General features: G+C 39.6%; 1 protein-coding gene and 1 long non-coding RNA gene across 25 annotated transcripts in view; one reads left to right on the top strand and one right to left on the bottom strand.

Moving 5' to 3' along the window:
- The window catches only part of Trpm3 (transient receptor potential cation channel subfamily M member 3), an 804,706-nt gene that overhangs the window by 270,387 nt on the left and 506,366 nt on the right, over positions 1-27,953 (top strand). For 16 of the 24 annotated variants that reach the window (XM_041661182.1, XM_041661179.1, XM_041661175.1 and 13 more), the window contains exon 1: positions 27,008-27,419. The exons of 5 other annotated variants lie outside the window; for them this stretch is intronic. In XM_041661182.1, the coding sequence (XP_041517116.1) occupies positions 27,243-27,419 (177 nt within the window). In that variant the 5' untranslated portion in view covers positions 27,008-27,242. Of the gene's footprint in view, positions 1-26,948; positions 27,420-27,953 lie in introns of those variants that run through there. 3 more of the 24 variants (XM_041661188.1, XM_041661187.1, XM_041661183.1) reach the window with 2 other exon arrangements.
- LOC121454006 lies at positions 2-27,061 on the bottom strand. Its single transcript, XR_005975146.1, has 4 exons — positions 26,939-27,061; positions 22,014-22,104; positions 20,393-20,539; positions 2-345 (listed from the first exon to the last, which is right to left on the bottom strand). It is a non-coding gene; the product is annotated as an uncharacterized LOC121454006 (long non-coding RNA).

Below are 27,953 nucleotides of genomic sequence, written 5' to 3'. Positions count from 1 at the left end.
GCTAACTTTGAAGGAGCAACTTGTGCATGGCCGTACATCTCACAGTGTTAAGAATATGTGCGTGGAGCATGGGGTGGACAGGAATCAGAGGACATATTCTTCCAAGAACAGTTGTCCAGGGTCTCTGCATCTGCCTCTGCGTTGGTTTGCTTCATTCCCACATTATAGCTAGTAATGCCCCAGATGGTATGTAGAAGCCAGCTTGTTGAGGATAGATGGCTGGAGACACAGCACATACAGTTGTCCTTAGGGCAGAACAATTCTTTCCAAAAGTATGAAGCAGGTTGTGGCTACTTTGTAACTCAAGGTGCATGTTGGAACACTTTGAACTCTCCGAGGAACCCACTGCATGTCCACAGATGATATAATGGAAAGAAAGGAAATTTATTTTTGGGGGCAATCATTGCAGAAAAAATACTAATGTTAGAACAACATACTCATAAGCTAGTAGCAAACAGATGGGAACAAATTGCTTCTTAAAGAGTCAAATTCTTGCCTTTTTCCTGTGATGTATTATTTACTGTGAGGAGTACAGGACCAGCTGCTAAAATGCATATGGCCATCTGGGGCCTTTGACCAGACAGCAAGGAAGGACAACACAGGGCCAACTTGGAAGTTCAATTGTTCTCCTCAACTATAAACCTGAGAAAGCTGAGTTTCTTCCACCATGACATTGGTAGATGCATTTAAATGTGCATTTAACTTGAAGGCTGTCCATGGAGGAGCCTAGAAGATCAATCATAGGTGGTTAACATTTTCCTCCATTCCTCACATGCAGAAAGATCGGAAGATGTTTGTTGTTTTATTTTGTCTGTGATTAGAGAACAGACAGAATAGCAAGCATATGCCTGAAAAAGAATTGTATGTCCAAGCTATTATCATAGAATGAATCACTCTGCATTAAAATAAATTTAAACACCTTCAGAAGTAAAAGTTGAATTTCACATGAGAAGAGAGACACTGCAAATGTTTGCATTGTCCCTTCCTCTTGGAACTCAGATTTCCTCTCTCCAGAGTCCAGTTATCTCAGCAGAGCAAAACAAGACTACAGAACAGTTAATTTGGGCTTCAAAGACTCTGTAAAATGTGATGCAATGCCATGGTATTTACTGCTTTCTAAGAGCTTTCTAGAATCCAGCCTAAAAGCCTCCCTTTTAAAGAAAGTTATGCTTGTAACTGGAAAAAGGCAAGGTGAAAAGCAAGGCTTGATAGAACGCCCATAGTAACGCTTCTGTTCTTTTTTGGCCCTCGCCACTTGCTAATGTCTAAGGTCTAAGGGGAAGCACTCCTCTTAGACTTCCTGATGGATTCCATTTGATATTTGAGGCACTGCATATTTACTCATACTTTCACTTTCCTTTCGACCTTGTTCTAGAAGAAAGGGCATGTGACTCTTGACACTACTCTCTCTTCACTAAAATTGCATCGATAAACAATTTTTCTAGTTTTTCTAAAAATAATACTTAAAACACTTCATAATTTATGATCTGATGTCAAGTTTTTTTGAACTATTACCCAACAGATATTTATGGAAATATAATTTTATCTTATTATATCTGTTCATATGATTTACATATTTCTGGTGGCACAAATGTTTGTAGCTCAAAAATATAAACCTGGGTTACCATGGATACATGCATACAGAATTTCAATTCATCAAATTATTATAAAAAACTTGCTATTTATTTTTAGGATGTCATATAGCTTAAGCAAACACTCTTACGGTGTTTATTTTCACTCCTACTAGGATTGTTAAGACTATTGCTAGTAATTTTTTTTTCTTTTAATGCTTTCTTCATGCTTTTTTTTTTTTTTGCCAAAGGTCACAGTTTAAAATGAATGTCAGAATGACTGATCAGCAGTCTGGGCTGACTTTTGCTAGTCCTCCTTCCTGCAGGTATGCCAAAGGAGGTTTATATATAACCTCAAAATGATGCTCATTATAATGTGTTAGAGTTAGAACAATCCAAAGGGAGCTCATATGAAGCTAAATGATCCAATCGAAGAATAAAGTAAAATCTTAGCCCTGCCCCACCATGAAAAATCTCCAAGAGTAATGCTATTCTGCCTATCTTCAGAGCAGTGCACCCATTTTTAACAGTGGACTAGAAGCACAGCATTACTGATCCCTAAGAAGCTAAGAGAAGAGACTGTAATGGATGTATGTGCAGAACGAGACCTAAGTCAGGAAACTCATGAGCAAAGAGTTGTATGGAAGGCATTAGAAAGTGGTTTTGTTTTGAGTAGATCAGACTAAGTGAGATGAGATCATAGCGATGGAACAGAGCTCCTAAGAATACCTTTTGGATGGAGTGTGGTGGTTCTGGGTCCACAGTATTAAGCCTGAAGGACACATAAGCTCAGAATCACAGACTGAGTAATTTGGGATGTTATTGCTTCCCCTTTCCTATTCATTGGGTTGACCATAAAGTAAGGACTATGTGACATGGAAGATCAGTTTTTTAAAAGTATCACAGACAAAGAAATGTGTATGCACATATATGTATATGTGTTTATCCATATGAGTGAAAACATAAAGAGTCATGGAGAAGAATGCTGTGCCACACAGAACTTTGTAGAACTTGAGCATCCAGTGATATTCCTGTTAAAGTTGCTATGGGCAAATGAATTTTTAAACATCATGGTTCACGAAGATTTGGCTATTATGAATTTTATAGTAACGTTAAAATATCAGCATCAGTTACTTTGCTGTTTTAGACCTCTAAGTTGTTTAAGAGTCAGAGACAAGGATAGCTATTTGGCATAAACACTTCAGTAATTTATGCTTCCTTAGAGAAATAAAGCTTAGCTTTTATATGAGTTTCTCCAAAAGAACCACAAGCTTATTCAACAACATCCATCAAACAGAGGAAGGTGGAGTATAGGCTAGAGATTAAAAAGGACTTAGAGTTTGGAAGGAGATGTGTAAGCCCTGTGGTTAGTACTGTATGGAGATGCCACCACACAGCTCAGACATTGGGGAAGATGCCCCGAGGATGTGCCACGCCAGCTAATCTGGGGCATTAACTGTGTCATGTAACTGCCACATAAATTAGCAGGATGATGAGATACTAACTGAAGCATCCAGGAGCCAACCATATCTTCAGACACCTCGGCACACGTGTGCCATTTTATATCTCCTCCCATCTTCATCTATATCTCAGAGCATCTTCTAGCCTGAGGACACTATGTGGCAGGCTGCAGATACAGGAGGATTTGAGGTCCTGCTACCCCCCCCCCAATTCTGTCACAGCAGCTCACCACCAATCACTGATGAGCATTGACATAGAAATCACCACCTGCTTGGTCTTGAGGAGATAACTCTGGGAAGAAAGCTGAACATCCTGTCCCAAAGTAGCAGAACACCAGCGAGAACGCCCAGGCGGCTGTGATGGTACACTAAGAACATACTCCTTTGCCTCTCTCTCTTTTCCAGTCTCAACCCATCACTTTCATTCTGTGCTTCCTGAAACAACTCCCAAGTGCTACTGGTATGCAAACCCTCGCTTTAAGGTTTGCCTGAGGAGAATAAAACATGAGAAAGTCAATTGCAGAGAATCTGGTCATCCTGCACAGGAGGCTTTGGGGATGTTGTCTAGACAAAGCCATTTACTTGAGCAGTAGGAGATCAGGAATCCAGAAAGGCTACTTCATCGTCAAGAACAGAAGGAGTGGGAAAAGAGCTCTGCTTTCTTTACTGCACATCCATGTGCTTTTTTATACTCAACATCCCATGCATAACATGGAGGTTAAAATTGAAACACTATTGAACAAATGTCCTTGTAGTATGATTGCGCATCCTTTGGGTTGATGCCCAAGAGTGATATTGCTGGGTCTTTAGGAAGGTTGATTCCCAGTTTTCTGAGAAACTTCCATACTGTTTTCCAGGGTGGCTGTACAAGTCTGCACAAGCTTACCTGAGCTAATGGGAGCCCACCAACTCCAGCCTGACAGGGAAGGCACCAGCATAGGGCCAAAGTAGGCCCTTTGATTGTGGTTAACAATTGTATGACTTGGGCAGACTGTAGGGCCACTGGCAGTAGGATTTATCCCTACTGCTTGCATTGGCTTTTTGGAACCTGTTCTCTTTGGATGGATACCTTGCTCAGCCTAGATATAGAGGGGAGGGCCTTGGTTCTGCCTCAAAACAATGTGATAGGCTTTGTTGACTCCCTATGGGAAACCTTACTCTCTCTGAGGAATGTATCAGGGGTGGAGTGGTGTGTTGGGGGGGAAGGTAGAGGAAACATCAGGAGGGGAGAGAATGGAAACTGGGATTGGTACATAAAATGAAAAGATAGTTTTTGTTTTTTTTAAGAAATAAAATAAAATAAAGAAAAAATTGAAACACTACCATTTTGACAAAACTCACTTTGATTGTAAAGACATTCATGTATCCTCTGCATACATTAGAGACCAAATGAATGAAATTTCAGAAACAATCAAAATGTATCAAATACAGGGATAAAATATGGAAAGTGGTCATGTGGAAGAAACAGGTTAATTTCACAGGAAACCAAAAGCTAAGACCAAAGTGTGTGAGGTATTGAAACAGGGCAGCTAGTGGAACTAGGCATGAATGAACGCTGCCTCTGGAAAACATAGTTCAGTCTATGTATGAGATATAATAAATGTATTGTAGCTAGTAGTAAATTTATTTGTTCAGAAACTATGAGATATGCTTTCAGTGGTGTCTTATTTTATCTTAGATTTAAGCATTTCAGTCTTGTACATATTACCACCCTCACTCAGGATATTCCTGTTTTTAAAACCCCTTTAGCCTACAAAATGATACAAGGAAATGTGCTAATTGGGACTAAGAGTTTTCTAAGAATATTCTACTTTGAAATTATCAGTAAAAGAACAGAGTCCAGTGGACTGAAGAGTCATGTTCATCCTTCAGTTAAATACTAAAAGGTCTGGCTTCCTACAACCATTTTGAGTTAGGTTTTGTTTGTAACTATCAAAATTCATCTTTCATATACATTCAGTATTTTTGTCTTTGTTTTATATGCTCCTAATGTTTTTAAGCGCTCTGGGGACACCAGCCCCTCACCCAGCTACATATGACCTATAAAGGTTTCTCTAAAGCTGAGCACATTGGTGATTTTTATGAATTAAGCTTTAAAGATGAATTTTATTTATTTATGTGCATGTAGCTCTGTGTGTGTGAGTATATCTGTACATGTGTGTACAAGCATGGAGGCCATAAGAGGACATTACATCCTGAGGAGCTGGAGTTACTGATATTTGCAAGATTCTTGGTTTGTCATCTGGGTACTGGGATCCCAACTCATGATACTGGTGGCCATTTAGCAAGAACTCTTAGCTGCTGAGCCTTTTTTCCAGTTCCAGAATTTAGTTTTGATGTCTCAGTAAAGCTACTAAATTATTGAAGTTATTAGACAAAGAACCAAAAAAAAAAAACAAAAAACAAAGACCTTGATAACAGTCTAACTCATTCAGTTTGTTGAGGTATTTTGTATTTTACAAGTCAGATACACCTTTTTCAGTGATTTGGATTTGAATACTCATAGGAAAAAATATAAAAATATGACACACATGATCAGTTTCATATTTTTAACATGACAGGTAAACTAGATGTTAAGATCACCTGGCCGTAGAGACTGGTTTGATTTGATTATGATGATATCTGATCTGAAGAACCTCTTTGGGAACCTCAGTGTTCTCTCAGGCACAGCCAACTGCTTCTTTCTTTCTTCTAAAGTCATAGCTTTCTCACATTTAACTGTTGTGCCTTCCGCTGTAGTGCATTCATTCAGTCTACTAACAGAGATATTTTCTGGAATATCTTTGGCTAGACTGTTTGGATCTAGTTTTATTGCCTTATAGTTGGATCTACAATGCCTGGCACGGTAGGTACTCTCTAGTTAAAGAATTGGAGGAAAGGGCTGAGGAAGGGGGAAAGAAAAAAGAGTCATCTTGAAGCAACCACTGAGGACTGTTTTGTTTCTACTTGCTTATAAGATATTGTGCCAGCCGGGCGGTGGTGGCACACACCTTTAATTCCAACACTAAGGGGACAGAAGCAGGCAGATCTCTGTGAGTTTGAAGCCAGCCTGGTCTACAAGAACTAGTTCCAGGACAGGTTCCAAAGCTACAGAGAAACCCTGTCTCAAAAAAACAAACAAACAAACTGACTAAACAAAAACAAAAAAAATATTTTGTGCCATTAAAATATATTCAAACATTCTTGAGTGATATGAACTCCGAAATTTGGGGCAATGCCAGGATGTTACACTGAAGGAAGGGAAGTTATGAGAAAGGCTAGGATTACAACAAATTAGAAGGATGATGGAGGGAAGAAAGATGAACTTTTCAAACATCACGACATTTCCTTTGGGAACAAAAAGAAAGTGTTGCCTGTAGGGACTGAAATACCAATGCATGGCTGCCTGGGTCCAAATGTGTCTCTGTCATTTCCCAGTGGGCCAGCTTTGAGAGTAATGTTAATCTCACCCACAATTCATTTCATAGAGATTTTTTTTATTGACACACTCCACTACTGGTAACAAACTGACTGTGGCTTAAATTAAATGTTTGATGACCTGAGACAGCCAAGAAACCTTGTGACAAAATGATTGTACTTGGCTTCACACTGCATGTGGTACCAATAGGCTGAGTGGTTTCTGTCTGACTCTGGGCTCCCCTTTCCAGGTATCTTCCTGGTACACTTGCTCCAGCTTAAAGTGCTACATCTTGAGGTAGCATAGCCCCATAGGCAGGACAGGAATGAGGGGTGGTGAGGGGCATAGTAATGGCCACAAAGATTGGGGATTTTCCCTTTTTAAGAGAAAAATTCCTCCCATACTACCAATATTCTTTTCTTGCGTATTGACTAAAACAAGATATAATGGAACCCCGGAAACCAACATCTTATTTTTCTAGCTTCCCTGACAACATAAATAACAAAAGAAGGTGAGATGGCAGTTGAGTAGCCAGCCTAAGTGTATGCCAACTGTTGGGTGGGGCATATTATTGCTAGTATTGGGCTTGGCACAGCAAAAGTATTTAATTGCTACTTTTATGATTCACCACTCTAGCCTACGGTAAAGAAAATCACTCTAATATATGTTAATGTTTCCTATGGGATAGCAGACCAGTTCCTCCCAACTAACGCATATTTACAGATGGTTTGTAATTTCAGACATTACTGTTACTGCTAATCTTTTGGTTTGTTTTTTTTTTTTTTTTATCTTCACCTCCTCTGTGCTTTGTGCAAATTTCGGAAAAGTAGTTTGTTCCTGTTTGGGGGACTGAAAAAATATTACAGTGGTTTTCCTAAAATATCAATTAAAATGAGCAAGGATTTGTTTCGATTATTTTTAATATAGCCTCAAGAGTTGAGGTTGTATTGTTCCTTAGAGCTTCGTACGTTATGAAATTTTCATTGCAGAAAACCTCCTGAGATAATACCTTGCTGCTCACCCATTTCAATGCACCTCTAGCTAACAGGAAATTTCATCATCTAATATATTCTTCCCATCAATTTAATCTTCGCGGACACTGCTTATTTCCCTTAGAGTATGAATTATGGTGAGAAAAAAAGAACAAATGGAAAAAAAGAGATAGTATATTCTCAAGAATCAAGTAAGGAAATCAAAGAAATAAATAAAACCAATAAAAGGAAAGAATCCTTCTGGAGATCAAAAAAGACTAAACTAAAAAGTCTACAACTAAGTTCATTAAACTATAACATTGAAAGGCCTCCTTTTAGTTTGTTTCAAATCAAAATATATTGCAAAATGATACCATTGAGACATAGGACATGGGCATAGAGCCAAGCAAAATGGAAGAACAAATACAGAAATTTACATGGTGATTTCATTTTCTTTTTTTCTTTTCATTTTAATTTTTTTTTTTTATTTTTCGAGACAGGGTTTCTCCGTAGCTTTTGGTTCCTGTCTTGGAACTAGCTCTTGTAGACCAGGCTGGCCTCGAACTCACAGAGATCCGCCTGCCTCTGCCTCCCGAGTGCTGGGATTAAAGGCGTGCGCCACCACCGCCCGGCTATTTTAATTTTTTTTTATTTTAAAAAATTGCTTTTCCCTTCCCTCCCACACTCACCACCCCTTCTCATCCTCCATCCACTCCTCAGAGAGGGTAAGGTTTTCCTGGGGGAGTCAACAAGATCTGTCATACCAACTTGAGGGAGGACAAAACTCCCCACCCCCACCCATCAAAGCTGAGCAAGGTATTCCACTACAGGGAATGGGCTCCAAAAAACCAGTTCATGTACCTGGGATACGTCCTGGTGACGCTGCCAGGAGCTGCACCTCTACACACACACACACACACACACACACACACACACACGCACACACACACAACAGATCAAGTCACAAAGTTGTCACTCACATTCAGAGAGTCTAGTCCCGTCCCATTCAGGTTCCCTAGCTGTCCCTCCATAGTCCATGAGCTCTCACTAGCTCAGGACAACTGTCTCTGTAAACCACATGCTCTTGATTCCCCCACTTCCCTTGTTTATATGATCCCTCCTCCATCTCTTCAACTGAACTTCGGGAGCTCAGCTCAGTACTTGGCTGAGGGTCACTGCATCTGCTTCCATCAGCTCCTGGATGTAGGTTCTATGATGACAGTTAGGGTAGTCACTAATCTGATTAAAGGGGAAGGCCCTTTCAGACACCCTCTCCACTATTGATTGCTAGGAGTCTTAGCTGGGGTCATCCTTGTGGATTCCCGAGAATTTCTCTAACACCAGGTTTCTCTCTAACCCCATAATGGCTTCCTCTATCAAGGTATCTCTTTCATTGCTCTTCCCCTTCTTGTCCTCCCCCAATTCTGTCTTCTTGATCCCTCATGTTCCTATTTCCCATCCCTTCCCTTCAACCTCCTCCCAGTTTACCCAAAAGATCTTAACTATTTTTCTTCCTGGGGCCCTTCACATGCGTCTCTCTTATGGTTCCTCTTTTTACTTAGCTTTTACTTAGCTTTTTACTTAGCTTCTATAGGATTGTGGATTGTATCCATGATTTTATTTTCAAAGGATGCAAAGGCAATTCTAGAAATGAAAGGAGCATCAGCAGTGTGAAAACAATTACTATATTAAAAATATAATTGTATCATTTCTCCCCTCCCTGTCCTTTCTCCACCCCTTCTATGTCTCACCGCCTCTCCCTCCCAAGTTCATGAACCCCTATTCGTTAGTCGTCATTGTTACAGACACATACAAATGAATCAATATATAAATACAATCTTCTGTGACCATTCACTTGCCCACATGTATGTTTCTAGGTCTGACTACCTCATGTTAAATAACCAATTCAGGAATAATCTAGGAGGGGTCTCACGGTGAGATCATCACTGTGTCCACTGGGGTGTTCACCATTCTTGAAATCATTCAGGTCTTATTTAGGCATCCATGTTGTTGAGATTCCGTGAATGTAGCTTCCCTGTCCTAGCTAGAAGGCACAGTCTCACCACAGACCTAATCCTCTGGCTCTTACAATGTTTCTGTTCATGAGACCTCTTTTAAAATACGCACAGAGTCTTGCAGTGTCAATGGCCTTTAGCCATAAAACAAACAAACAACAAAAAAAAGATAAAAAAATATTTTCATGTTCATAAGTAGAAAATCAAATAATAATTTTGAAGAATCTATTTATGTATGAGAGCAATCAGAGATATACATGATTATTTGAGATGTATGCAATCAATATTCTAAGGAGGACAAAATGTGAGATAGAGACACAAAAACTCCCTGAGGAATCCTGACATAAATTTTGCCTTAATTGCTGATTGCAATGTTGTGAAATTAGACTCAATTCAAACCTATCATTCACTGAATATTATTTGTTTTGTTTTCTAAAATCACTTGCCTTAAAATGGAATGCATATACAATAAAGCTCACCTGTTTGAAGTATATAACTCCATTATTGAAGGCTAGAGAGGTGGCTCAGTGGTTACCAGCATCGGTTTCTCTTTCAGAGGCCCTGTGTTCATTTCCCAGCAATCACATGGCAGCTCACAACTGTGTATAACTGAAGTTCCAGGATTTTTCTGATGCCCCATGCTGGCTTTGGCAGACACTAGGGACAAACCTGTTACATAGACATATGTATAGGCAAACTGCCCAAATGAATAAAAAGTTAAAAAATTATTATTGGAGCTACTAATGTTAAGCTAACCAACCACTACTCAGAGTTTTGTTTAAGACAGGAAGAGGTGGATAGATTTCCCATTAAATATTCACATAGATTATCAAAAAGGGTTTTATCTAATAACCCAGAGCAAATTAGTATTTTTATATTCTGTTCATTTTGGTGTCCTGAATTCAGACAACGGCAACCATGGAATGTGCCAATCAATGATCACCTCTACTTGGGAGTGGGACAGTGTCAGCTTTTCTCCTGAAATACCCAGAAGCTAGTAGGAACCTATGCAGGGGCTGAGTGGAGGGAGTAGAAGAGAGAAGCAAAGAGGCCTTCAGTGTAGGTTATGTGCGCAAGCTTGAGAGAGGGCTTATGGCTAGGCTTCTTTTTTTTCAAGATTTCCAATCCTTTCTCTCCGCCAAGTATCATTTTCTCCTTTTAGTTGTAAAAGATTCTTCAACATATACTTAAAACATTTTAAACAGAGTAAAATATTAGTTCCAAGAATACTTAAAACACATCATACAATCCTAACGCTTCCTTTTGGACACTTGGAAGAAATTTGGATTCATTTCCATATGAAGACCTTGGGTGACACATCAAAATGAAAAACAGGTATGGACTCAATTTCAAAGCCTAGTCTTGAATTTGAAAAAAATAAAGAGAAATAAGAGAATGGCTACATTTTATTCAGTGAAACAGATAAGATAGTTGTAATTGCTTAGCTGGTTTAGCAGAGTCAAGGTTGGCATAATTGCTAGATTTATTGTCTATAAGTCCACTAATGAGTCCTTAAAACTCCATTATCAGGATTCTTTTCTCCATGCTACGGCTTCTTTCAGGGGCGCTTGTCTTGAATATTTATTTAAGTGCTTAAGTTAAAAGTTAATCTGTTCACTTGCTCCTTATTAGAACACCAGACTTTTATTTGACCTTCTCTCTAAAGAGAAGCTCTATCAGAAGGAGTAGCTTTTGTCTGTAAAAGGTCAGGAAAAAATGGTTCTTTTTAACCCCGATTTCTCTGAAATAGTACCCTTTTCTGCTTTGTCACTGTGTGAATCTCAATCCTTTTGTAAAAGTTAGCTTTAAGGAAAAGCTACACCACAAAATGAACTCTTTTTGAACTACATAGCACATTCAGCATGATGGAGACTTCAACTCTACTAAAAAAGCCCTATTCCCAGTCTATAGGTTTTAGAAAACCATTTTAGTGAGTGCCCTATTCCCAGTCTATAGGTTTTAGAAAACCATTTTAGTGAGTTAACACTGAAGACCTCATGTTTATTTATTTTTCAGTTGGTAAAGTTTGTTTTCCTCCTGCTAGTCCTGCCAGTTCTAATTTGTTTCTAAAAGCATTTTATTTTTCTTGTTCTCGTTGGATGGAATTTAGGGTCTTGGTGTTGCTAGGCAAGAGCTCTGTTCATTAGCTATACCCAGATCTCTAAGGTCATTTCCATTACATTCCTGGTTACATTTAATTCCAGTTCTTAAAAACCTCTATGGCATCTGTTTCAGTCATCCAGTTCAAATATCATGAGCACCCAATCCTGTCTACACTTTGTCAAACAGAACCACCTTTTGGACTCAACATGTTTCTGGATCCTTTTACTTCATTGACTTTCCTGGACCTATTCTAGCATCTCCACAATCTATGTCAAAATTTTCTGTATTCTTGAGCTTCATGCAATGGCTTAGAAATCTCACATCGTCCTGTTGCTCCTTCTATGCCCCCAGGTCTCAGAGTATCTCTACCTACATGGGATCAAAGAGTTAACCTAAGAGAAGGAACATGCATGCTGATCCAACTGGAGTCTTACTTAACTCCAATTGTCAGCTTCATATAGCCTAGAGAAATGGTTCTCCATCTTCCTAATACTGAGACTCGATCGGGGGAGGGGGAGGGAAATGGGAAGCGGTTGTGGGGACGAGGCAGAAATCCTTAATAAATAAATAAATTTAAAAAAAAAAGAAAAAAAAAACAGTTTCCTCATGTTGTAATGACCACTCCCCCTACAACCATCAAATTGTTTTGGTTGCAACTTCATAATTGTAATTTGATACTGTTATGAATTGTAATGTAAGTATTTTTAGAGATAAAGGTTTACCAAAGGGATTATAACCCACAAGTTGAGAACCACTGGCCTAGAGTCATCTGAGAGGAAAGCCTAAACTGAGGAACTGTCTAGGTCAGCATGGACTATGGCACTTCTGTTGGAGGATTGTCTCGATCCTTAATTGGTGTAGGGAGGACTAGATAGCACACTATGTTTGGTACTATCCCCAGGTAAAGGGGGTCATATCAAGATCCTGCACATCAGTCAGCCAGCAGTGTTTCTCCATGGTTTCTGTCATGAATTCCTGCCTTCAGTCCCTGCCCTTAGTGATGGATTATAACCTGGAAGTACAAGCCAATAAACCCTTTCCTTCACTAAGTTGATTTTGTTCAGAATGTTTTATCATGACAGCAAGATGGAAACAGAAAAAAATAAGTAGCTGAATTTCCTTGAATATACTACAGTGCTGCCAGAAAATCTTCATAATATTAGACATGTTAGAATTCCTTACCAGGAGATTAAGGAATGGATGTGGGAAGAGTTCATTGGGAAGTAAATAGGCATGAAAAGTATCAATACTGAGGATCTGGATCCTAATCACACAGTATTAGTCATATCTGTTTCTCAGGAAGATGAGTAAGTCACCTGTCGCATTCTACTTCAGCAGATGCCGAGTCCTGTTTGCTTTCCAGTCTTAGAGTCTTAGAGCAATGAGTACAGTTTGAGCCTCACCATCTTGTTTCTCAGTCCCTCTCCAAAGTGAGGCTTAAGGCATTAAGCCTTCCTGAGTCAGTAGCTAAAGATTTTTTGCTGTCACCTCTAGAGAGTTGACTGTGTTGTCAGGTTTTGATTTTTGATTTTCTATGACGTGTCCGTTTCCCATCCTCTCAATGAGATTACTTCGATGTTTCATCCTTATGGGCATTGTGTATTAATCTCTTTGTAGTATCGGTTTTTGGCTTGATGCTAGACGCATAGAAAACACTCAGAAGTTAGCTGGATCAAAACATTTATCTATATGGAATAGTTAATGCAAATCTAATCATATTTTAATAGTGTCCTTGTAAATTTGATAAAATATTAAATATGTGGTCATGCTGTAAGAATGGAAGATTAAAACCTCATACCTTAAGATATACACTTCTGTGGTTCTTCAACCAATTTTATTTGTACTAACAATGAATAACATTGCCAATACGACTATTTTACTCTACTGAGAGAATAAAAGACATACTAATTTTCTGTTATTTTCCTTTTGCCTGAAAGTATGTTTGTGCTCAGGTATATGTAGTCTTAGATGCCTTCTCCCAGAGTAAACTCCCATAGCACTGCGGAACTCCCCTTCTGTCTGTGATCTGGCAGTGCTCTGGGTGAATTAGCTGTTTTCCTTCACAGATTCTGTACTAAGTATCTGACAATAGTCACTTCATATTTTTTTTAAAAGTAATGCTGAAAATGCTTTATTTGTGGAAAATTTGAAATGGATAGAAGCATATATGGAACTGATCTTAAATTTTTAAAACAATGTTAGCTTTGTTATATACTCAAGACCACACTTAGTTTTGTGATGTTATCCCAAGTCCTAGAGGAGCAGACTGAAACAGCTCCATATTTAATCTGCTGGTCCTTGGGATAGTCTCAAGAATTCAGTTGCTTTGGTTGTCAGAGTGGTCTACACTATTGAATTTTGTCTTCCTGGCTTCACTTCTCACTTTCTCCTCTGTCCCAACACATAAAATTGAAAGTAAGGCATGGAAGAATTTGTGTAAAATTAGGGAAACTTTAAGGTTCAAGGAAAACCAAAAATTGTGACAGGCAATGTGCCAACGAAAATGCCATTTATGGGGATTCCTGTGCTTTAAGATCCAGACAAATTTTAGTTCCAAGTGAGTGCTTGAGGAAGCGCTTATATAACAATTCAGGTATGTTGAAAATGATTGATCTAGAAATTGGAGTAGTTTCATTCTTGAAAAGATTGTATTTGTAGGAATTGCTCTTGAGTTCTTTACCTGTGAAACTTTTACCCATTTTATTTATTTTTTCTGTTGAGAGCTGTGAGTGAGTTCTCAAACTGGAGCTGTCCTCATCTGGTTTTGTGCCAAGTTGACAGCTCTAGAAACGTAAGTTCTCTGTTTTCTGGCTTTCCATCCAGAGGACTCAGCGTTGGCACTGATCTTCAAAGTCTCTAGTTGCTGATAGTCGGGCAAGTTCAGGAATTTATGTTACATTTGTTCGGCAACAGCATTTCACTCACTTTTGCCAGTCAATCCTGTGGTCAAGATGATTGACACATGGAGCGATACTAGATTAGATTTACCTAGGCCAAGATGAAAGCGTTTTAAGACCTGAGGATTCTTTCATTTATGGAAATAGTATTTGTGAATGAGAAAAATACTCTTAAGAACATCTGGCAGCATGAAACAGTGACTGTTGTTGTGGATAGATTGCAGATTTTTATCATTGAATAGGAAATCTTAATATTCAGAGTTGGAAATTGGAAAATTTTCACAACAATGCTTTTATGAGCCTGTAATAAATAATAAAAATATGGGCTGTGGCTTGGTCAAGTACAAGCAAGAAAATATAATGTTTAAGCCGGGCAGTGGTAGTGCTCGCCTTTAATCCAGCACTCAGGAGGCAGATGCAGGCGGATCTCTGTGGGCTCGAGGCCAGCCTGGTCTACAAGAGCTAATTCCAGAACAGGCACCAAAGCTACGGAGAAACTCTCCTCAAAAAAAAAAATCTAATGTTTAAAACCCAATGATTGAGATTAAAAAGAACACACATATATATTCACACTTTTTTTATCTGAATTGAGCTGGAATGATAGTTCTTCAAAAAATATAGACTAAGTATGTAAATGCTAAAATTTGTTTTCAATATAAAAATATAAAAGATGAAAGAAGAATGGAAATCTGTTAGTGACTAATGTGATAAGAGATAATATCCTTAATATAAAAACAGCATTCAAGAATTAATGGGAAAAATTAAACTCTAATAGGAAAAAAGTCAGTTGATAGAATTTTAAATTGTCATAAGAAAATGGAGCCTTATATGTTGCAAAATAGAAATAAATATATTTAGTTTTTTGCTATCAACTTGGCCAGAAATAAAATTTAGATTTCTAGTTTTATGAATAATTTACTAATAAGTCATTCTTACTTGCTGCTGAAAGGTATTGAAATGGTACACACCTAGATGATAATGTGAAAATATCTATCGAAAGGGTAGCCATTTCTCACTTTAAGTTGTTCTTTAAAATGAAATTAAAAAGATGTATGCACAAATATGTGATCACCCATCCATTACAGAAGTATTTATAACATTGAAATGGAAGCAAGCTGATTATTGTCTACTAAGGAACATGAATGATTCAAATGTAAGCATTTAACATGCTTTTGGAATATTCAAAAATTTATGTATTAGTTAGGAATACAATCATAGTAAGTTGTATGTGAATTATGTTATCTAAAATACTTGATCAATTATCCAAAATCCATGTCAGGAATTGTAAAGTTCTTTTAGTCTGTTTTCTGTTATTATCACAAATATCTAAGGTAAACAACTTATAGCAAGAAATGCTTTATGTGGCCTACAGGTGTGTGGGCATTAGTTCTTGACTGGTTGATGTTGTCTGCTTTGGAAAAATATAACAGTAGGAGTTTATGACATATCAAAGCCACTTATCACATAACTGTGTTAAAAGAGAGAGGAGAGAGTTGGATTCTTGGTTTTCCCTTTAAGACATGCCCTCAGTGACCAAAAGACTTCATTTAGTATCCACCTCCAAACAGTGTCATCATTCCTTATATAAGGCCACTAGAATGAATAACCATTATTGCATAGACCTCTGATGCCATTACATATGTAAACTGTAGCATAAATATTTAAATTTCTCTTAATTTCAACAACAAAAACTGAGTATTATAATAAGAAGAGAAATAAATATATTTTCTCTAGCTCATTATATAAAAAGCAACCCATTGACTTTGAGTATATAGTTCAATGCATTCTAGCAATGGCTGAAGTTGAACATCTGCCACTGAGTTGAAAATAGAATGTTCCCACTACCCTGAGAAGTCTTCCTGTCCTTTTTATTGACAGATAACCCTTCTAACAATTGCTGGCAACCATGACTGTCTTTGCTGTCACTCTCAGGTTGTCTTTTCTAGAATTTCATGATTTTGAGATATGTTCATGCTACTGTGTGTACCATTAATTTTTTCTGAAGATTATATTTAGAAAGAATACCCAGCATGTGGCTCACTCTAGTAGACTAACCATGAAGAGGGCACAGAGCCTCATGAAGTGCACACAAGGCAGTAAACCTAGAGATAACGGTAAATCAAGTCAGGTATAACGAGCCTGTTTGTCCATCTATAAAACTAAGTTAGTAATCACATCTTTCTTACCAGCATGTCAGCATAATTATGGGTAAGGAACCATAATATTCTTGTGAGGAATCAATATCAGATTATTTATAATTAGTATTATTTGTTTATTATATTATTTATAATAATAATAATTATTATTATTAATTGTGGACCTGGTTCATTGATGTGTGGATGACTATTCCTACACTTTTGACTAGACATTTGTCTTTATATAAAATACAGACTCTTCTTCATAAAGATATATTCTGTAGTTTGGCTCTTCCTGAACTCTCATCATAGGGGATGTCTGACACTGCTATGTTACAGTGAATGGTAGCTGATTCCTTACAGGAGTTACTTTAGATTTCATTGCTTATACTTATAGTTCCCTGATGCTTGTTTTGCTTCTCTTTCCCAAGACCTCTTTGCTTAGAGCCTGTTCTGTAGTTGAAGTAAGAGCCTGTAGGTTCTTCCTTTCATTAATTTTTAGTAGCAGTTTTTAGACTTTTAAGTCAAAAGAGCCTGAAGAAAAATTCAGTTTGTTAATAAACACTATGCAGCATGAGACTCTCCTAAATAACTTAAAGGCAATGGTTATAATCAATATTCCTATCCATTTATTCTTACTGTTCACTCTGGAACCAACAGACTCTGATTTGACTTCACACCTTGTTCCAGAGACTCTGCTGGGATCTAGTATACTGTTGATGACTGTCCCAAAGAAATGACATTTAAGTAGGAGCTGAGTACCAGAAAGAAGTGAATCAATCATTTAAACAATTATAAGTTCTAAAAAGTAGAAAAGGATTCAGAGAGAGATGCAGTAGGTGCTGAGGAGCTGCTGCGGCTGTGCTGGAAGGGATCTCAAAGATCACACTCAAGCTGAGCTCTCCGCCGTGTGAAAGAGCCACCCTCAAGAGGAGCCAGGAGGAGGAGTGGTGGAAGAACAGAGAAGAGGACACACAAGAGTCCAGGGACAAGAAACTCAGAAGCTAAAATAATAAGGGCTATTAAAGTATGATGGATGGTGATAATGGTCCAGCGTTAAAGCTGGAGAGATGAGAAGAATCAGTGAGTCACAGTAATGAAAGCCAAGATCAGGAGCAGAGTGCCTCCCAACCCCAAAGAGAAGAGAAATGGTTTTGCTCATGACAGTGACTTGACTTAATCTTTTAAAATCTTGGGTAGTTTTATAAAATGGACTTAATCATTCTTCCATTTGAACTGTAGCCACGCATTTACTCGCATATTATTTAATTAAGGGACAAGAAAAGGCACGTGTTTTATAATCTTATCTACCTATTTTTGTATTTATTTATTCAAAATATCATGTATGAGTACTGTATTTATATCACTTCTATCTCTACATCTCTCTCTTCCAACTCCTCCAGTGTCCTTCCCTGAACTTTCACTCAAATTCAAGACTTCATGCATATATGTATGAATATTTTATAGATATACATGTATTCCTATTGAGTCCATTTAGCATTATATATTAATAAATATTAGTGATATATATATATAATATATAATGTATGTATTAGGATTGATACATTTAGCATTATGTATATAAATATACACACACACACATTAGGATTGATCACTTTGGATTGGATAAACTATACAAGGAGTCCCCCCGAATAAAGTTTACTTTCCCTCTCTAAGTAGCTATTGATTTACTATAGCTCTTCTTCTAGGGATGGGACCCTGCAAAATGCCCCTGTCCACATTGTCATGGCAGCTGGTGTTGTCATTATTTTTTCAAGTCTTGTTTAATCAGCCATATTGTTGAGATGCCATAGCGCAACATCTCAGTCTTATTTAGAGCAGTGCGGGCAAGGTGTCCTGGTCCTCTGGCTCTTACAATCCTCTGTATTAGGTATAAGTATGAATTATAGGATCAGATGGATCTAGATTTAAGTCTACCTTGCCTAGGTGACCTCCTGAAGGAATAATGACTTGGGAGACTGTTTTTTTTTTTGTTATTATTATTTTTATTTTTCGAGACAGGGTTTCTCTGAAGCTTTGGTGCCTGTCCTGGAACTAGCTCTTGTAGACCAGGCTGGCCTCAAACTCACAGAGATCCGCCTGCCTCTGCCTCCCGAGTGCTTGGATTAAAGGCGTGCACTACCACTGCCCGGCAGGAGACAGTTCTGTTGTTCGTAATGGGATCTTCTTTTGGCACATCACATGCTTCGTAGTCACTCAAAAAGTTGTCTACCACTTTGGCATTACAGCTCAGTCTGTTTTAAAGATTATGACTTATAAAATTATGTTAATTGTCAGATAACTTAATAGGATCTCAAATCCAGTCCACCTTGACTTCAAAAATTCATGTAGTTCATCTTGATTTTAATCTCCTTCACAAGAAGAACAAAATAAAACCCAAAATACAAAACTGGCCAACTGACTAAAATCATCTAATTCCTCAGCTACTATGACTAAGACCCATAGTTGTTGAAAAAAAGGTAGCATGATAAATACAGTGTCATGTTTTCTGGAAGAATGACAAACACAAAATGGCAAGCCCAATAAGTACAATTTTCATTAGCTTTCATCATGAAAATCCTCTCCCAGGCAGCACCACCACTTTGAAGGTTTTCCAGATCACAGTATGTCTCAGTTTCCCAGGTGAGCGGACCTTATGTTCTAATGTGGTACTGGCCATCAGCATCAGAGGCTCAAGATGCACAGGACACATTGTGTGCTGGCAGAAGCTCCCAGTTCGGGTTGGTGAGAGTCAGAGGACATTTGCAGGGTACGCGTAATGTTTGAGCTTGAACATGGACATATTTGAGTGTTCTCTCACCAATACCTTTCTTAAGCCTCCTGCTAGCAATGAATTTCTGTGGTTCCCTTCAACCAATCCATTTTTTTTCAAGCAGTAATTAGTGACTGACTGCTTAAGTCTCCTTGCCCCACAGGTATTAACTCTTACGTTCATTACCAACATGATAAGATGGACGAATTTCGTAATAAATTTGTGTAAGGTATTCTATGAACAGAGGTGTAACTGTACACACTTATGTTGCACATATCTAAGCTTAGAATGGAGAGAAGGGCTGGAGTAACAAACAGCATCACAAATATTAGGAAATGGACTATAAAATAGTTTAAAATGAACACCTCAAATTCTTATATTTTTAACAAGGCCCCATAGACTCATTAAAATTTTAGAATCATTGCAAAGACTCATCCCTGTTGTGAATAGAAGCAATAGGATTTCAGAGCTAAATGAGAATGTATTTTAGCCCCTGGCCATTGAAATTTGCTGGCCACCTTATGTGTGTGAGTGTGATTTTTAAAGTGTTTTATTAGTAGTTATTTGAGAATTTCACACATGGTTCTGGTCTTATTTCCCTCCCTTCTTTGGTTCTTCACAGGCCAACTCCCCATCCCTACCCACTCAGTTTTGCCTCTTCATTTTTTTTTTAACCCATCAAGACCATTTGTACTGCCCAATTAGTCTTGATTGTGTGGCCTTCTGTTAGAGTATATAATTAACCAGAGTCTTATGTTAGAGAAGACCAGCTCATCATCCAGCAGCTACCAGTTGCCCATAGCTCCTCCACTAGGTAGGACTTCATGCTCAGCTCCCCTCTCTATGCCGGAATTTGGTCTGGTTCCTGCTGTCACAGCTGCTGTGAGCTCGTATGTGCAGCTGCCCTATGTTCTAAAGACAATGCTTGCTCGCAGTCAGTTATCTGTGTCTCACTCCCTTACACTCTTCCCCCCTTCTCTTCTACAATGATCCCCGAGCCTTGAGAGCTATATATGCTCTGTTTGACACATGTGATTTTTATTTTCAGTGAGATACAGCTGTTTACATACCTTTTAATTTCCCAGAGTAACACACATTTACTTATTAGCTTCGTATTTTATTCATAAGTGTGCGGCTGCCTTTCGGTTGAAGAATGAGAAACTGTCAAGGAAGTCGGGTGTGTATCTTTATCCTCGGGGTCTCTGAAGTGGTTCCTCCTACATAAATGAGAGAAAGGGAGAGGTGAAGATATTTTGCATTTCAATTGTTTTAAAATATTTTTTCATTGCATGATCTAAATGGAATTTCCTCCTGTGGTGTTAACTTTACTTCCTTAGAGCAGTAGCAATGGGCTGGGCAGCTCCTGTCACTTCAGCAAGGATAAACACAGACTACTAAATTTTTTTTTTTTTTGGCTTTTCGAGAGAGGGTTTCTCTATGTAGCTTTGGAGACTGTTCTGAACTAGCTCTTTTAGACCAGGCTGGCCTCGAACTCACAGAGATCCACCTGCCTCTGCCTCCCGACTGCTGGGATTAAAGGCATATGCCACCATCGCCTGGTGACTGCTAACATTTTGATCTTTAGTAACAGGTGGGGTCCTCTTCTGTGGTCTCTGCAGATGTCTATTCTTTTAATGTGGATAGCATTATTATCCTCAGTTTGCAGATAAAACACCAAAAGTTTAAATGACATTCTCTAATCATCTTATAAATGGTAAAGCTGGGTTAGAAGTCCAGGCATTGGGTGCCAGTCCTTGCTCTTAACCACTGGGATAAACTATCAGCAGAACCACTAATATGGTGGCTCGTGTCAACAATATAAATAACAATGACAATCATATGTGGTTTTCACTATATTAGTGTTATGATAATTGCTTCCAATTTTCTTCCAAACTATGAAGGTGGACAGTATAGTGGACCCTGTTTCTGGAATGAGAAACTAGGTTTTGACAGCAGATGTAGCTGGTTTAGGTCTAAGTAGGGAATAAAAGGCAGAAGAATTGGAGTCTAACTTCAAAGCCATCAGACGAAGACACACGGAGGCTACTTTCCTACTATTAGTGTAGAATTCCCATTAGCCCATTACAACCTACATCCCTTACAAGCCATGTCCAGATTTTTAAAAAGAGGAAATCTATACTTATCAGTTCAGATTGGTTCTCTCTGTCTCTCTTTCTTTCCTTCTCCCCCTCCCTCTCTCCCCACTCCTTCTCTCTATGTGTGCATAAGAGATAGAATGTCCATTTTCTGCGTGTATGGGCTGCTATTGCTTAAAGTCAACATTGCAGAAGCTTACTGACGAAAATTTCAGAAGAGGCTAAATTATTAGTGAATTTCAAGCTCCTTAAAGAACCTTTGTGAGAAGTATTTCAAAAGATTTAAGAGGATTAAAACATTACTACATTTTGAGTACCCCTGTGACACAGTATTGAATGTAGCCCCTGAAAAGCCTGAATTTTTATAACCCCGTGGAAGGTTTCCTGCTAAGAACTGCATCCCATGGTGTGAAGAGGGATTGTCCACAGTGGAGAAAAGGAAGACTTCACGGGTCTGTTTGAGCACAGTCTAGAAAGGCATTTGGGAAACTCGACTTGGGAAGACAACTTGACGTAAGAAGTCACCAAGCCTTAGGAAGAACTTTCTGTAAACTGAAGCTGCCCAACCGTGGAATGATCTGTTTCACCACCTCACCTGGTCCATGTCACTGGAGGCATTTATGCAGAGGGTGGGGAGCAGGCAGGGTAAACAACCCGGTGCTGGAGAAAAGATGATCATTCTCGTTCTGAGGTATGAAACAAATGCCACTTCAGCTAGTTAAAAAGCGAGTAATTCATTTTAATATAGTTTAATCTATTTCAGAATCTACTATCCATAAAACAATGCTAAAGGGGAAAATACTTTAACTGGAGAAAAAAATCATGTAATTTATTTGAACAACATATTTGGAAATAATAAATAACAATATTGTAGATCAGTGGGGCCTATAATATAATTTTATATTTTAAAGAATATTATAGAAACATCAGAGAAGTCCTAAAATTTTTATTGCTCTGAGAACAGTCAAAAGGAAAAGATACATTAAAAAATAAAATGGTTTCCAGACAGAAAGTGTAAATTACCATGAAGTTCACAAGAACAACAACAAAAAAAAAATGATCTTTTTGACCAAACTATTGAGCTGGCAGGACACCAGAAAGCTGTGAATTGAGGGCTGGAGAAATGGCTCAGCAGCCAGCAGTGCTCACTGATTTTCCAGAGGACCAGAGTTTAGTTCTAGCACACATACTAGGCAGCTCAGAACCACCAGCTCCAGGGACTCTACTTACTGTTGTCTTATGGCCTCTCTGGACACTCTCTGGGCTCTCTCTCTCTCTTTCTCTCTCTCTCTCTCTCACACACACACACACACACACACACACACATACATTCATATAAATAAAAATACACCTTTAAAAAAAAGGCAACTATAGATTGAGGTCAGTCATAAGTAAGCAGAAGGTTAAGACTACTAAAGAATTTTGATGGGAGGAAGATACCTACAGAGGTAACCATTATCTGGTTTTAATACGTCTCCTGGGTGCCAGAATAGCATCTACTTTATGCAGACCATGTCCAAAAATAAGCTCCTGAAATATACACAATTAAAGTCCAAATACCCAAATATTTCAATGGTATAATAACAAAACATACAAACTTACTTTGGAGCATTTTGTGTCTGGATGTGTGTTTTCTTACTTTGCTTACAACATGACCAAGGCACGTTATAGAAAAAGAGTTTATTTTCTTCCAACCTCTCACTAACACTACCACTTAAGCACTGCTTACGACACTCAAAAGCTTTACTACCCCGAGAAGATGATTCTAATTTATATAGAAAAGCAGACTGAGCAAGCCATGGAGAAGAAGTCAATAAGCAGAGTTCCTCTGTGATCTCTGCTTCAGGTCCAGAATCCAGGTTACTGCCGTGAGTTCCTGCTTTGTCTTTCCTGAATGAAGGACTATAACATATAAGCTAAACATAACCCTTTCCTCCCCAAGTTACTTTGGTCATGGTGCTTTTCACAGCAATAGCAAGCCAACTAGGACACTGTGGTTTGTATAAAACACTTTATGAGAAGGGTTTGGATATTCGGATCTATCTGGTCATTATGCATCCATCCCTGATGTGGGAGTGATTTCTTACTAATAAAGAAACTGCCTAGACCCATTTGATAGGCCAACCCTTAGGTAGGCGGAGTAAACAGAACGGAATGCTGGGAGAAAGAAGCTGAGTCGGGGAGTCGCCATGATTCTCCCACTCCAGACAGACACAGGTTAAGATCATTCCTGGTAAGCCAGCTCTTGGGCTACACAGATTAATAGAAACGGGTTAGATCAATATGTAAAAGCTAGCCAATAAGAAACTGAAACTAATGGGTCAGGCAGTGTTTAAAAGAATACAGTTTCCGTGTAATTATTTCGGGTAAAGCTAGCTGGGTGGCGGGACACAGCCCGCCGCTCCGTATTTCAACACATCCCCTTATGGCCTTAGTTTTCAAATTAGCCCCTCTATATTAGAGAGCTATCATGAGTATGAGCCAATGTTCCATCAAAGCGTGTTGACTTTTCCTGAGAGGGAACATGCCTTTGAAGGATAAAATAAAGACTTAGTAACTGCCTTGAGACTGAACTGAAAGGTAAGGGATGGGAAAGGGACTTGCATAGCATAAAAGAGAATGGAAATATGTTGAAAGGCACACTTGAGAATGCAAAAAAAAAAACCCACACTTGCCACTTTTAGGAATATTAAAAAGTAATCTGATCAATTAGATTTGTAAACACTCAGCACATAGTATTGAAAATGAGCATTTGAGATGTATGAGACATGACCTGCCTCAGCCACACCTCCTCTTCTCTAGTTTTCGTCTTAGGGCTCTCTCTAAAAGCATGGGGAAACTCATATGTAAAAAAAATACCATTTGTTCTAAGCGAGGAGGGTCCTGAAAACCCCTTTAGATATTTGACAGCAAATAATCCTGACACAAATTACTCCAATGACGACGGGAAGATGCCCCCTTAAACCGTTCATTCTTTTGATCTTCATCTCCTTTGCTGTGTAGCCTCTGACTCCACTCCCTGAAGGTTTTGTGCTCATCCCTCTAATTGCCACTAGAGAGGATGTGACATCTCCTGCTTCTCATTTCATATAACCCTAACTATGTTTCTGACCAAAGTTATTCTTAAAAATTAAGGGCATGAAGAAGATCAAAGACTGTGGTTTCAGAAGGGTGCTTTCACTTCTGTGTTCTTAACACTTTGGGACAGTGAGGAGAAAAGGGGGGCAATTGGAATGGCCTCGCCTTTCCCCAGAACTGACTTTTCAAAACTATGAAGAAACCACTTAAGAGGCGTTTAGTAGCGAAGAAATGCCAGTTCCTGGTAAGCTCACTGAAGGTGACACTTTGCAATCTGACGACCAGGCTTCTGGAGGGAAAAGGCTGAGGGAAGTCCCACTGCCCTTTCAGTCTTTGCCTTCTTCTTTGTGCCATTTACTGAACTCTTCACAGCTCATAGAAAACATCCAGGTTGAGTTTGTCTTGCTTGGTTTCATTACCTGGTACTGCAAACGTACGCACAAAGTATCCTTAATGAAAAATGTCAGTGGGTCCCTATTGTAGAATAGTGCATGCTGCCTAGAAGATGAATTGTGGTAGAAGGGGCTTGAGAGATGCTCAACACTGGACTTGGTGCTCCACTGGCCCTAGCTCATTTGGTTTCACAAGAACTCTGGGTGTGTAGCTGTGCAATTGCCTCCATTCCAGAGATAAAAGATTCCAGTGCACGCAGGAGAGGAGAAAACTGCCCAAGGCCAGGGTCAGAATTCCACTGTGAACTCTGAAGTCTGATTTTTAGAATTCAGGAGGCTAAGCAAACCTCAGTGGCATGCCACAGCACTGTGTGGGGGACATACTGAGCTCTTATCCCATCTATCCCATCTTTTTATTGCAATTCTTACATCAGATTAAAGACCAGAAAACCCAAGAAAAGGTGTTATTGTTGTTGTCTCCAACTATGAAAGAAGCAGAACTGAAAGTATATGTGTGCGGCTCAGTAAAATAACTCTGATGCAGGCTAATTTCTCTGGACTTTATTTGCTTAGTCTGTGAAACAGGGACATGACAGCATCTGCCCTAGAGGGCTGCCATTGGTGTGAGCTTGCATGTTGTAAAAGGGCCCACACCATGCCTGACATATGTATGTCCTAGCGTGTTAACACTCTAAAACGTCCTTTACCCCATTGTGGAAATAGGATAGTGACAGGAAATGAACCGTGTGTGAGTTCTGTTAAATTGGTACCTGCTGTAATCGAAATAATCTAATGCCTGGATTTTTATGTTCCAGTAAGTAGCTCTGTAATTCTCTACATCTCCGCCTCTGGGATACTTTAGAAAATGGTGCGGTGGTACAGGCGCCTGGTGTTTGATAACTTCTTTGTTCTTGGTCCTAAAACGTGGCCTTGTGTCACCATCACATCTGCTCTAACCCCTCTGGATTTTGTCCCAGAATGCACAGGAGTCATGGGAGTGTGTGTGTGTGTGTGTCTCTGTGTGTGTATGTGTGTGTGTGTCTGTGTGTGTGTGTGTGTGTGTGTGTGTGTGAAGGGGTTACCCATTTCTTCTGGTTAATTAAAAATGGAGACTCTCTACAGGCACTAGGAGGGAAGTAGGGTGGGAAGTGCTGAGTACCCTGGCAACACTTGAAGGGTGCAGGTGTGGGCATCTGCTGGGCAGATTCTTTGGTCAACAGCACTGCAAAAGTTTAATGCCTGGAGGGAGTGGGTAATGCAGGTGAGCAGCATGGCATGCCCGCCCCTCCCAGCCCTCCTAAGGTCCCCTTCTGTAAGTGAAATTGGCCATTGTCTTCCTTTAAATGGAAAAGTTCTCTTTTATTCCCTTTCACCATGGGAGCTTTACAAATTACGTACCCCAATGCAGCTACGGTCTCTTAAAACCCCCTTCAAAAATTATTGGGAAGAAGGGAAACATGCACTGGAAAAAATCACCTTTTGTGGACAGTGTTCTTTCTACACAGCACTTTAAGGGTTAAACTTCGTTGCAAGAGAAGTCTGTCTGGTTGGGATATCCCCCAATTTAGAAACTACTATTGCTAAAAAGGTAAGCCACGAAAGCATTCCTTTGCACAGCTTTCTACGACAGGAATAACTCCTTGTCCCCAGCGTGTGTAAATGCAAGTTTGACTTAGCCTCGACACATCTATCATCTATATGGTGCTTGTATCAGGGTGAAGACTGTCAATCACAGTTAATAAAAGATCCCAGAACACAGCAGGGATCTCTTTTGACTATAGATCCATTTTACGATAGCTCTCAATTTATTATGTCACACAAATCAAAAAAGCAGCATTTATCTTATCCTTCAGAGGCATCCTTTCTCCCTCCCAGTGCCCCAGCCCCTCCCCCTGCGCCAGTTTCCAGCCCCTCAAAGATGCTTTGTGCAAGAAAGTACAAGTTCTTCTGGCTTCATTTTTGTTCCTTTTTGCTTTCCTCCTGGCTCCCCCCCCCCCCACAAAACAAGAGAGCAAAGCAAATGGCCCGGGTCCCCCCCACAACGCCTGACCTGCGTTTGCTGGGAGGAGAGCGGGAGAGGGAGCGCGCATTCTGGAGCAGGCTGCTCTGACTCCGACCACAGGCTGTTTTGTGCAGGCTGTCCCTCTCCTTCGAAATCAAGCATCCCCTCCCCGAAGCAGCAAGCAGTGTGCCTCCATTCGGCCACATTTGGTATGCATGAGCACGGCTGCAGGGAGAGGGGAGGTGGCTTTTTTAAGAAGGTTCAGGGGCTCAGGAAAGCCACTTGACTAGACTCCCAAGTTCCAGGAATCCTCTGCCCTAATGGAATTTGCAGGTGTGGAGATGACCATGGGATGCCAGGGCCGTGGAGGGCCGTTTATTTTCTAGGCATTGCCCAGATTTGCAGTCTCTGGTCTTCCCGGTGGAATTTGGAAGGGGTCATGAATCAGACTGATGCTTCTCGACCCCTAAATTGGACCATCCGAAAGCTATGCCACGCAGCTTTTCTCCCATCTGTCAGACTTCTCAAGGTACTGTAACTTGCCGCTTTGAATGTCCCTTACTGTGCTTTTCAGGTCTGAACGCCCAACTTCGCACTTGGGCTGGGACGCCAGTTTTGGGGCGTGCGAATGCATGCAGTTCTGCCTGTGCTACCCATGGCTGGAGAGAGTTTCCATCACCTCTACCCCACCCCCACCCAGCGGGGAGGATGGCCTGAGCTACACTAGGGAATTAGATATGGTCTCAGGAAAGGGGCTACCTGTGCGCACCCCCACCTTTCTTAACCATTAGTCTGCCAAAGAATTAATTCACTTCTTTGCGGGAGGTGGGGGGAGGGTAGAATAATAGTGGGCATGAAATCTCTTCCTTGTCTGCGTTTGGCTCCAGAGCTTGTTTTCTTTCCCTGGGGAAGCCCTTCGACCCACTTTTCCTTAAATGGAACCTGAGAGAACAAAGGATTCTCCTCCTTCTTTTAAAAGCTCCCTGGCTAGGTGGTCAGTCAGGTATAGACAAAGAAAGAATGCACCTTATCACATAGTGACTTTTTAAAGGCATGATCATTT

The sequence above is a fragment of the Microtus oregoni genome, unplaced genomic scaffold (genome assembly GCF_018167655.1).
Source record: "Microtus oregoni isolate MIOR12 unplaced genomic scaffold, Mior012 000012F_ref0000307, whole genome shotgun sequence".
Lineage (NCBI taxonomy): Eukaryota > Metazoa > Chordata > Mammalia > Rodentia > Cricetidae > Microtus > Microtus oregoni.
This window is presented reverse-complemented; position numbering and strand designations above follow the sequence as displayed.